General features: G+C 34.8%; 1 protein-coding gene across 2 annotated transcripts in view; it reads left to right on the top strand.

Annotated features, from left to right (window-relative positions):
- The window catches only part of Csmd3 (CUB and Sushi multiple domains 3), a 952990-nt gene that overhangs the window by 925497 nt on the left and 15485 nt on the right, over nt 1-12008 (top strand). For both annotated transcript variants that reach the window (XM_026785886.1, XM_026785885.1), the window contains 4 exons: nt 485-658; nt 2771-2844; nt 9401-9512; nt 11782-11961. In XM_026785886.1, coding sequence (XP_026641687.1) covers nt 485-658; nt 2771-2844; nt 9401-9512; nt 11782-11961 — 540 coding nt within the window. The remainder of the gene's footprint in view (nt 1-484; nt 659-2770; nt 2845-9400; nt 9513-11781; nt 11962-12008) is intronic.

Genomic DNA, 12008 nt, shown 5'->3' on the forward strand with positions numbered 1-12008 from the left:
CTGGGGCACAGATCTCAGTGCTAAGACTACAATAACAGCACATGCATGTGTTTATGTTACTTTTTGTGTAAATGTGTTTGTGTATGTGTAAGCAGGCATATGTGAAAATCAGTGTGGCTTTAAATTGTCTTCGTTATTACAGCTAATGAAGCTACCTGTGAACCACGTGTAGCGTAGATTATAGCTTTACGAGGTACAGCTGGAGATTTATTGTTTGATTCTGATCAATTTAATTCAATAAAAATTCAAAGCATCTGACATTTATTGAGTAACATGCTAGATGGAGCACATCAGATCCACTATCTAAATATTATGTTTTAAGCATTATAATTTATATATATATAAGTCAGAAACAAATTGAACATTTTCCCTGGGATAGGTTATCATAGATACCTGGTTAGTATAATATTTCCTGGCTTTTATTAATTATTTACTCTACTGCATCTATTATTTTTATGATAAGTGTCTCCATTTTAACTTCTAGCAAAGTTTTGTGGTGATCCTGGCATACCTTCCCAAGGGAAACGAGAAGGCAAAAGCTTTATATATCAGTCTGAGGTTTCATTCAGCTGCAATTCTCCTTTCATACTAGTGGGGTCAAGCACGAGGTTATGTCAAACTGATGGCACTTGGAGTGGCTCGGCACCTCATTGCATAGGTAATACTGATAATTAAGCAATTAAGCTCTGTTATTATATAGTTATTATCATTATTATCATTATTATTATTATTATTATAGGTGGGTGGTACATATACTGGTTTCTCTTACTGTGTGAAAATATGAGGTTAAATATTACAAGAAAGTATGGAATCCTTTAAAATCTACTGAAAGTGAGTTTAAGTGGAATATGTCATTATCTTATGATTTTAATGCTTTAAACAAATAAATCACATTTATATAAAATGAAACTTTATCCAAAACATAGCTTGTTGAATGACTATACAGATTTATCTGAAATCCTAACACATTATGCCACACTTAAGAAATTCACCAAGTATTGTCTGTGGAAACAATCAACTACCAATCTCAATATGAGTGACCTACAAGTATCAGTACAGCCCAAGTTATCAATCCTGTTTCTATGAATAGCTTTCACTTCTTCAGGAGACTATCACCCTACCTTATGCCTCAAGCAAATTATTTGTATATGTGGATTTTTTGAATAGCCAGTAACTCTTTTTAAAAAAAAACTTTTCATTTACAGATTTTCTATGTTTTCAGTATTTTTTTCTAATGAAAAGTTTCAAAGTTCAAGAACCCCATGATGCATATAAATGAAGTTAACTTGAATCTCTTCTTTTAAAGATTTATTTTTAATTATGTATATGTGTGGGTGTCTCTGTGTGGGTATGTGAGGGTGAGCGCAGAGCTAGCAGAGGTCAGATATTCTAGGAGCAAGAGTTCCAGGCTGTTGGGAGAGGCTGCATTTATTCATTGTAAGAACGGAATAGGGTTCTTTGTAAGCCAATATATACTCTTAGGCACTGAGCTGTCTCTCCAGCTTCATCCTGATTTTTTTTTATATCTCAAGATTAGCAAGCTTCTGCTCATTTGGGAGATGTTATTGGTATTCCATTTATTATTTTTACCAAGGGCATATTCGCTAAATCCATGATTATTTAAAAGTGATTTGCATTGGAGAAACATACTTGTTACTTTTTTTTCTGTATAATTTTATATTAGTTGCTTGTACTTGTATATTAATTACTATCCTATTGGCATAATAAAACATAATGGCCAAGGCAACTTTTTAAAGAAGAAGCTTATTTGAACTTTCAATTGGAGAACGATATGGGTACTTGTGGGCTAGAGAATGCAGGGCAGCAAACAGCAGGCATGATTGAAAAGGGAATTTGAGGGGGGGTTACCAACTCACAAATATATGACATAGAGACTTATTATTAATTATGAAAGCTTGGCTTTAGCTTAGACTTGTTCTTAACCAGTTCTTATAACTGAAACTAACCCATACTTTTGAATCCATTTTCTTTTTACATGACTTGGTTTCCTTTTTTCTGTACTGCCCATCTTGCTTCTACCATATCTGGCTGGCAACTCCAATTTCTTCATCTCTGAGCCTCTCTGCCCCTAGAAGTCCCATCTAATCTCTTTCTGCTTAGCTAATGGCTATTCAGCTCTTTATTAAATCAATCACAGTGGCAATCTTCCTAGAGTATAAAGGACTATTTTTCAAAACATTGTATCTAGCGCAGAAGTTCAGATCTTAAATTGCAAGCATGAACCAACGAGAGTGAACAGGAAGTGAGTTGAATTCTTAAATTCCCAAAGTAAACCCCAGTGGCATACTTCCACAGGGTATGTCAAGACATCAAGGCTATGCCGCCTAAATCTCCCCAACTGGGGACCAAGCATTCAAATGTTTGAGATTATAGAAGTTGTTGCCATTCAGAGTACAGCAGTGTATTTTGATCATATTCAACTTCTCAACTGTTTCTAGAGCCACCACTTCTCCACAGTCACACAACTTTGTGTCTTCTTGTATGATCCTTTGTGACTAATTTGTACTGCCCACATTTTCTTGCAAATATGACTTCAGTAGAATGTGGCTGATGTTCAATGGGCCACATTCCTAGGAAAAAATTATTTCTCCCTCTTTAAGCAGCTAACAATGGCTAATAGTTACATTACTAAGGTTAAGATTGTGTCTTCCACCGTGGGATTTTGTTAGATTGGGACCTGTACAAGTTTCATGCATTACGTTTGAACTGTTTTTACTTCATAAAGAAGTGTTATCTTTTTAAACTTTAGAGCCCACTAGGACTTCCTGTGACAACCCTGGCGTACCGAGGCATGGATCTCAAAACAATACATTTGGATTTCAAGTAGGTTCTATTTTATTGTTAGTTTTCTGTATACTATAGCATGAAATATATTTCATTTGATATTTTCATGTATGTTATTGTAATTTATTCTTATTCAAAGTCCTACTATGCTCCCTTATCCCAAATCTCTCCCGCTTGCTCCTTCCTTCCTTCCTTCCAATAGATTCTGCCTTATGATTTTATAGCATGCATAGTTTAACTGTTTCTTTACATTTGAACAAAATTTAGTTCTATATTCCACATATGAAAGAGGACAGGCATTATTTGTCAGAGTTGGGATTTGCTTAGTACAATGTTCTGATTTTATCTGCTTTTCCTTCTTTGCAACTGAAAGAGCTAATGAATAGCGGATTCCCAATGCAAAAAATACAAATGGCTAATCAATATGTGAAAAAGTCTTCACATTCTCATCCAGCAGGGAAATTTAAATTGCAACTGCTTTAAGGTTGTATTTTACCCTATTCTGATTGGTTATCATCAAAGAAAAAAATTTCTGTGGGGAATTCTTAAGTGCCCCTGCTTTTCTTCATTCTTTTTATTGATGTCTTTTTCTTTTTGTTTCTTTGAGATTTGATTTTAATATTTATTTTAGATTAGCCTCATATTTATGTTTTTCTTGTCTCTTCCATGTTTAAGGCTGTAGGCATTATTACCATGCTGGATTCCACTGAGAACTTTCAATGTATATATATATATATACATACATATATATACTGAATATATATATATATATATACTGAATATATATATATATATATATATATCCGTTCTGTCTATTGTCCAAAAGTAGGTTACATTTGGTTCATGAGTTTATATTTTTTATTGATATAAATAGAAAAATAATGTCAAGCTCATATCTACACTCACATATACATGAGTAAAGATACTCTTAAGGAAGGAGGGGTGCTTAAGGAAAATAAAAATATACTTTTAGAAAACAGGCCCTCTGAACTCGAGGATAAGACAAATGGGAAATTGATAGCAAGGGTCATCAGAAAATCCTTAGGCAGCAGGAATAAAGTAAGTAGTTACAGCCAGTGACAAGGAGATTCTACAGGAAGATGGGAGAGCTGTGAGGAAAAGTGAAACAAGAGGCTAAAGAGAAGACATCAAAAGCAAGGCTCAATTGTGTAAACATATGCATGTTTTAATATATCAATTGTTGACATGAAAAATTTAAGAACAACAATCTGTCCCCAAGCCATGATTTTAAAATACATAGTTGGGTGGTCCTATGTCTTATGTCTTCATCATGCCCACTCATGAGTGCTTTACTTCTTTCTCCCTTTCTCAAATTTAGATTTTATGCAGAGATTCAGAAAGTTTTACATTACAAGGGTCAATGGGAAACCAAAACCCACGCTGATTCCAAAAGGAAATAGACAATTTACACATTATCCAATTGCTTTCTGTTGCAGGGCTTTCTAAACTGTCCTATTCTGAGGAAAATTCAGTGTGAACCTGAAAAATGTCCATTTCTAAAGGAAGAGCTTATCTAAAGTGCCATATTTCGTTACTAAAAATAGTTTCCACTTATCTACTTTTCAGGCACAGTACGCACATTGATTTCAGAGTGTTTGCAGTTCTTCTGGTTTGCTTCAGTATGTTCCAGATAATACCAAACCGAAAAAGCATATTTCTACCTTTGTTACATAGGTACTTTAGAGAACTTTAGCCCCATACAACTCTAAAGGGCTGCTTGTTATAAATTGATCTAATTGTAGAAAATGGGGAACTAGTTACATAACATTAGTTCTCAGCACTAAGATAAAGAAATTGCAGCAATATTTGACTTGTTTTAAGAACACCAGGAGTTGATGACAATTTGATTTTCTCGCTGAGTATATATATAATATTTTGTCTTGGTTTTATTTTTTATTTTGCAGCCTTGACAGCCTCTGCCTTCTAAGGGTTAGGATTAAAATATGCACCACATGAGCAGAGATGAAATTCGTCTGGGGTGGGTTAACAGGGCACAACTGTTCAAAACCAAGGACATTTGAAAGTGCTGGTCCTTGGCTCCTACCATCTGGGTTCCGGGAAATGAACTCGGGGAAGCAGGCTTGGCAAAAAACCATGACTTACTGAATCATTTTACCAGACTTATGTAATATTGCTATTAGTAACTGCTCATAAAATCCACCTGATTTTCATGAGTTTTTTTTTCAAATATTATTTGAGATAATAGAAAGAGAATACAAATTGAATTCAAAATAACAATCTAATAAAAGGAACAGGATCATTAACCCTGAAGTTTTGATTTTTATTTTGATAATCATTGAAAAGTATTATCACAAATTTAGCATAGCCTTGAAAATATATTATTTGGGGTAGGAAATATATTCTATTTTATTATATTCTACCTAAATAAATGTGAGTCTCAAATTATATTATTTTTGTACCCTTTTTGTCATAATATAAATATATTGGAATGTTAAAGGCATGAATTTCTTACTAGCAAAAGGTCAACATGCATGGATATAAGCATATGCAAACTAATTATGTTCACAGTCTAAAGAGAACCTCCCCTATACAAAGTTATCTGTGTTTAATTACAAGGCCGTTGGAAGGCATGAAATGAATCTTGTTTCTTATGTAAAGCTTATATTTTTGAGTTGAGAAAAAAAACCTTGGTGGCAAGTAAAAAAAAAAAACACTCAACACTAAGGTGCTATACATCACATAGCAGAATATGCAAATTCCTGAGGGAAAATGAGCTATGCTATGTCTAGAATCTAGGCACTGAAAAACAGTATACAGTTTTTTTTTTTCCCTTCTACTCTCTGTCTTTGTCTTGATTTCTATATTTCTAGATTGGGCATATTTCCAAGAGTGAATCAGCTCTGTTTATGTGACAACCTCACACATAAAATGTCTATCTTAGTAAAAGCAGTCTGAAATACTGTTCAGTGGTAGAACGTTTGTCTGACATGTATGAGGCCTGGGGTTCATTCCCAATCACTGGAAGAAAGCAGAAAAAACAAGACAAATACCAACAAAACCAAAACAAAATAAGAAAAGTAGAACAAAACTCCTTGATTCCCAGAGTTAAATGCAATCTTTCAAATTAGACATCTTGGTTTGACAGGTATCTCATAGTGGGGGTATAAAATTATAACTGTGAGAAGCTAACTATAGAATAAATAATAAACAAAATCAAGTGCTGCTGAGGTATTCAAGCCATTTTTTAAAAGAATTATCATATTCTTGATTACACTATTTTGTATATGTAGGACTATGAAGTCGATTTGGGAATAATAGATTTTATTACTAACATATAGAAGATACCATCTGTTTATACAGATGCTGAAACAATCTTCTGGAAATGACAGTGCCCAACATCATGTTTTTCTGCTCAGAATATTAGTCTACTGAAAATAGACTAAAGGTGAATAATGGCCATGAGGCTGGGAAAGAAGAGCTGTCAAAATGATTGATAAAACATCTAGATCAATTATGGATTATGAGCCAAGGACACATTATTCATTAACTTCTATATAAATCTTTAGGAAGATTCTGGGCCAAGAAAATACATTCTTTGGATTCAATATTTGTTTCATAAAGTAATTATAGCTTTAGAATGTTTTCAATTTGACTCTTTAGCTATTTAATCTCAAGATACTCTATCAAATCATGATGGTGACATTCACTTGGTAATTGAAATGAATGTATTGGGACATAAATTTGGGTAAACATATCAAATAGTATTTTAGTACCTGAAATAATAAATATGATAACATAAATTATAAAGTGCAGATGTACATATATTTCAATTAAAATATTTTTTATTATTTTTATTGTTATGTATTCCTGAAACCAAGAATTTCAGAACTAATGTTGATGGCCAAAACAGATAGAAGAAAGCAGTGATAATTTCTAAACATGAGTAAAAACAAATTATCCCCTAAACCCATATAATCTCATGTCTAACCAACTTGTTATAGAATAATAGTGTAAGCAAGCAAGGTATTTTTCTTAGCCAGTTCTTTTACTGGCTGTCTGCATTTTCACCTACAAATAAAGGATCATCACTTCACTGTTTATCTCAAAAGTAATCTTATATTTAAAAATCTTGAAAAAAATCACAAATCTAAACTTTTATATATAAAAACAATTGGTCAGGCCTACTTTCACCCCTCAGGGTGTATACCCATTCATCAAAAGTTTTTTGAATCAGGAAGAGGGCAGAAATGGGTACACGGAATGAATCATCATCTTTGATCACCAATCCGCTATAGCAAGAAAGGTGCATCAGCCAGCAGCAGCGAGACTGCCATGGTTTTGTTCCCTGACTCCAATGAGTCCCTCACTCAAGTACTAAAGGTGTGCCTTCCTAAACTTTACATTGTTCCTCGAGATTTTCTACCTCAGAGTCACTGATAAAAACATCTTAACCTAACCATAAGTTATTATTTAAAGATTTGTTTTAGTTATGATAAACATCAAAACCCATGAACACATTTCCCAACATTAAGGTTAGAAGAACTTGAGCCAGCTCAGCTTCCGGGACTCAACTGTTTTTATTAATCATTCACCTAAGCCACAGTCTACGTGGCTCCTTAAGAGTCTTAGCTATGTCCAGGCAGTAGTGGTGCACATCTTTAATCCCAGCACTCAGGAGGCAAAGGCCGTGGATCTCTGTGAGTATGAGGCCAGCCTGGTCTACAAGAGCTGGTTCCAAGACAGCCTTGACAGTTACACATAGAAACCCTGTCTCAAAAAAACAAATTTTTTTTAAAAAGAGTCCTAGCTACATAACACTTCCTTGATCTTACTTTCTATGCTCTGCAGTCCCTGCTTTATAAGATATGAGGCAACACTATATCCTACCTTTACACATCTTAATTTTCCCATTAATCTAGCCTCTACCATAATCTCTTACTACATTTCTTTAAAAACCTTAATTATCAAAGTTCTACTTAAACAAACACTCTTATTTGAAACAATTGCTTCAGTTAAACAGTACAATTTAAGAGGAAATGATCTTTATAATAATCCATTGATTAAAGACACCCGGTAGAAAAGAATATTTGCACGACATAATCACACTGTATAAAGGCAGTGGGGACCACTCATTGACACCACACCAGATAAGAGAAAGGAAAGGCACAGACAACACTTGAAGGCTCAGCAGTAACAAGAGCCATTTGGGAGTCAAAGCCCTCAGGCCTTGCAATCAGAGATTCACCCATCAGTGCCTTGAATTCTGGTCAACCGGCCTCCTGAAGTTAATTGCCTCCAGCTGCTCTCCTGACAGGGTCATCAGCATCTGACCGGGTTCTATCAGGTTATTTCCAGGGAATTTAAGAGGCCAATCCTACATATAACTGGCTTGGTCATCCACTCCTAATTATTTGATAAATCTTATTATTTTTTTCTTTGCAGCCCATTATGAGGTAATGCCTTGTTTCCTAGTTTCACTGCCACAAACAAATCTAACATTCACTCCATTGACATCTAAAATGACAGCGGCAGCTTTGTACCTAGAATTAAAACCTTTTTATTACTCATCCCTTTGTCTTTTTGAGACTCTGGAACTAATTTCTCCATCTGTTCTACTGCTTACTGTAGTATGTGCTTCCCCTGACATTGCTTCTTACTTTCTGAACCATCCAAAGCAATCGATAAAATGGATTCTCCACCCCTTGAAACAAATGATATGCTAACTTCTACAAGTTCTTCATCATTTTTGCTTGTTTTTAAGAAATGTTCTGTGTAGTCTAGACTGACCTTTAACTGTTAATGTGGTTCAACTCTCACAGCCTTCATAGTTGTACTGTTATAACCAGTCCGTCAGTCCTTCTGTGGAGCTCTAGATCATGCTGAGGACCACCTGTTCATACTTGCTCAACAAGCACTCCATAGACTGATCCACACCCTCAGCTGTTTCCTTCTTTTCTACATTTATGTTTGTTCTCAATCCTTAGTGCTTATAAAGTCACACGAAGAGTTGGTTACAGAAGTTTCCATGAGATATTCTGATTAGGCAAGACAGAAGTGCATTCCAGAAGCTGGCCTATTAAGTGTTTAGCTGTTGCGGATGTTCATGGCCTGTAGAGTATGTTACAAATTTAATTATCCAAATTTCGCCTCAAACATTCTACAACTCCCTGTGCTTCCAATCTATTTTTTTTCATAATTACAGTCTGCATCATCTGCATATACTCTGACCTTGCCTAGCATTTTGGCACATTTAGGCTGCATTTGATTAGTATTTTGTCTTTACTTGTGTGATATTTGTATCATTGCTATTTTCACATCATCTCATGATCTTATGTTTCTATGATAGCTTTTTGTATCAACTGAAAATATCTCATGAGAAAAATTTACAGTATTTATGCATACTTTGGGTACTCTAGTATTTTGTGGTGCTATAGACAAAACATCTAATTATTTTTAATCTTGATTTATTCCAAGTTTCTTTTAAGTATAATTTAATTGTATTTTTTAATTTAGTCATACAGATTTCTTCTGAAAGTATTTTTCTTATTCACAGATTTTTCTAGTTGATGCTAGTTTTGAAATCTCATTGTGACTTTTATTTCATTTACTCTAGGTAGGAAGTGTCGTACAGTTCCATTGCAAAAAGGGACACTTGCTTCAAGGATCTACAACACGTACCTGCCTTTCTGACCTCACATGGAGTGGAATTCAACCTGAGTGCATACGTAAGGACTGTGCACTTGCATGACATAGATCATGGACCAGAAGTTCATATATATTTTTTTCTTTCTATAATAAAAACAGATTTGTGTCCATATAAGAAATGTATAAAATTAATTTAGACTAGTTTAAAATATATTGCATTTAAATAATTTCATGATTGTATCAAAACCCCATGATCATTGGAAGGCAGTGTTTCCATAGAAGCCAGAAAACAGGAGGTACAGTTTTGTTCCTTTGGCAAAACTCGTATAGTGGTGTGAGCTCGGCCATCTGGTGTTTTAAAGGATGGTTACTTTCTCAGTTCATGGGTCTGCAGTATAAATGGAGTACTCTGAAATACAAGATGTTAAACACTAGTTAATCATAATGATTTTTAAGCATGGGTGACGAGGTCTTCTGAGAATATAAGGTTAAAAAACAAAAATAACTATTTAAAAGAAAAAAAACAATTCAGACTGTCCTAAACAATGTTAAAATCAGTACATGATCTTTTGGATTTCAGAATTGGGAATAAATACAAGCTAGTCAGATACCTGTCCTCCATTTCCTTCGGTAGCCTCCTTGTCCCTCACCACATTTTAATTCTAAATTTCCTGCAAAGAATCAAATCAACAACAACACATGACAATATCAACACTCATCAGATATGTGCTTCAGTTACGAAATTTTCCTAATGCAGATATGCTCTGAAGATTTTCTTGATCCCTGTCTGGACCATACAATAAAAAGGGGACTGCCCTTGAATGAATTGTTTATGCAGAACATGCATCATGTCTTCATGGATTGGTTCATATCTAATTATGGCAAAAGTTCTTATAAGAGAATTCCTGAAAATATATGCTTAAGGACAGTTTGGACTATAACTGGGTATTTCATAATAAGCTGAAGTTCTCTGGTGAGCTACATTATTATTTGATCACTCAAGTACAGTTTACTGTCGTTAGTAACTGCTTTCGATTGACAAAAGTGTATGTTATGTGAAGTTTAAGAATGTACAGAGCTTGACATTGTACAGAAGCCTGTAATACCAGCTATTCAAGAAGCTTTGACGTGAGGATCACACATCAATGCCCAGCCTCGGTAATTTAGTGAAACCTCGTATCAAAACAACAAATAGAAAAGAAGTGTTGCAACAGGGCGTTTGGCATTCATGAAGCTCTAGGTTCCATATATATCACTGAAAGCAACGTCCACTTATCACCATATTTAGCTTGTAACATAAAATGTTAACTGTTATTCATATCTTTCTGAATATTTATGAGGAAGCAAGTGGAAGGGTGCTGTTGTTTTAAATGAATTGCTTCCCAGAGAACATATTTAGATTGATTTTTCATGAATTATGTTGTATATAAGTTAAGTTGTATATATCTATACATATCTATATCTATATATGTATATGAAATTCTTTGTAACATTTTTGATTGAAAAGGGAATTATCTTTATCAGACACCAAGCAGAATGAATGATTAAGTTAATGTGGAAGGAAAATACAGAAATAAAAACAAAACTTAGATGAATGAAACGATATTTCTAGCGTATGTACCAAAATATGGCCAGAGAATTCCATGTTCTAAAAATATTGAAATATATTTGAACATAGTATAGCATTAGTATATGAACTGTATAATGAACTTATGGTTGACTCACACTGCGCCACGGTGTCTGCGCTCTGTGCGCTGGCACCCAGTTCGCAAGCTTCGGGCAAGGGGGCTCGAGGTTAAAATACACAGACACACTCAGACAGAGAGACAGCCACAGGAGTCATCCTTGAATTCCCCAAGAACGCCCCCTTTATTGTGTTCAGGGGCAGATTATATAGAGATAGCCACGCCCCAGCCAAACCCACCAGAAACCACTCTCCTGCCATCAGGAACTCCTGAAGGTCTCGTGCTCAGAGCAGCTGTAGGCACTCAGATCAGGGGATTACAAGAAATTCAGGATCTGGGGTTTCACTGCTCCCAACATATGGTTACATTTATATTCAAGCAATGAATTTTTATTTAAAATAAATATAGTAAACTCATAAATGAATATTTCAAGAAATTATCCACAAAATATAAGCTTGTGATTTTTTTCTTAATTTTTACTTCAAGGTCTTATACATTTTTAGGAATATTACTGTTCACTGAGACTCTCCCGTATTGTGCCTCAAATATTCATTCGTAAGCATAAGTAGCCCAGAGTCAGTTTGCACTATTTGACCTTTGCATCAAAATTTTAGTAACGCATCTCAAAAAAATCACATTATTCTCTGCTCCACTCTTGCTACAGCTCACAACTGTAAGCAGCCGGAAAGTCCTGCTCACGCAAATGTAGTAGGGATGGACCTTCCCTCCCACGGCTACACACTCATCTATACCTGCCAACCTGGCTTCTTCTTAGCAGGGGGAACAGAACATCGAGTGTGCAGATCAGATAACACCTGGACTGGAAAAGTTCCTGTCTGTGAAGGTAACTTTCATTTACAGATGCTTTAGCATATTAGGATGTGCTATTTA

The sequence above is a fragment of the Microtus ochrogaster genome, linkage group LG3 (genome assembly GCF_000317375.1).
Source record: "Microtus ochrogaster isolate Prairie Vole_2 linkage group LG3, MicOch1.0, whole genome shotgun sequence".
NCBI classification, from domain to species: Eukaryota; Metazoa; Chordata; class Mammalia; order Rodentia; family Cricetidae; genus Microtus; species Microtus ochrogaster.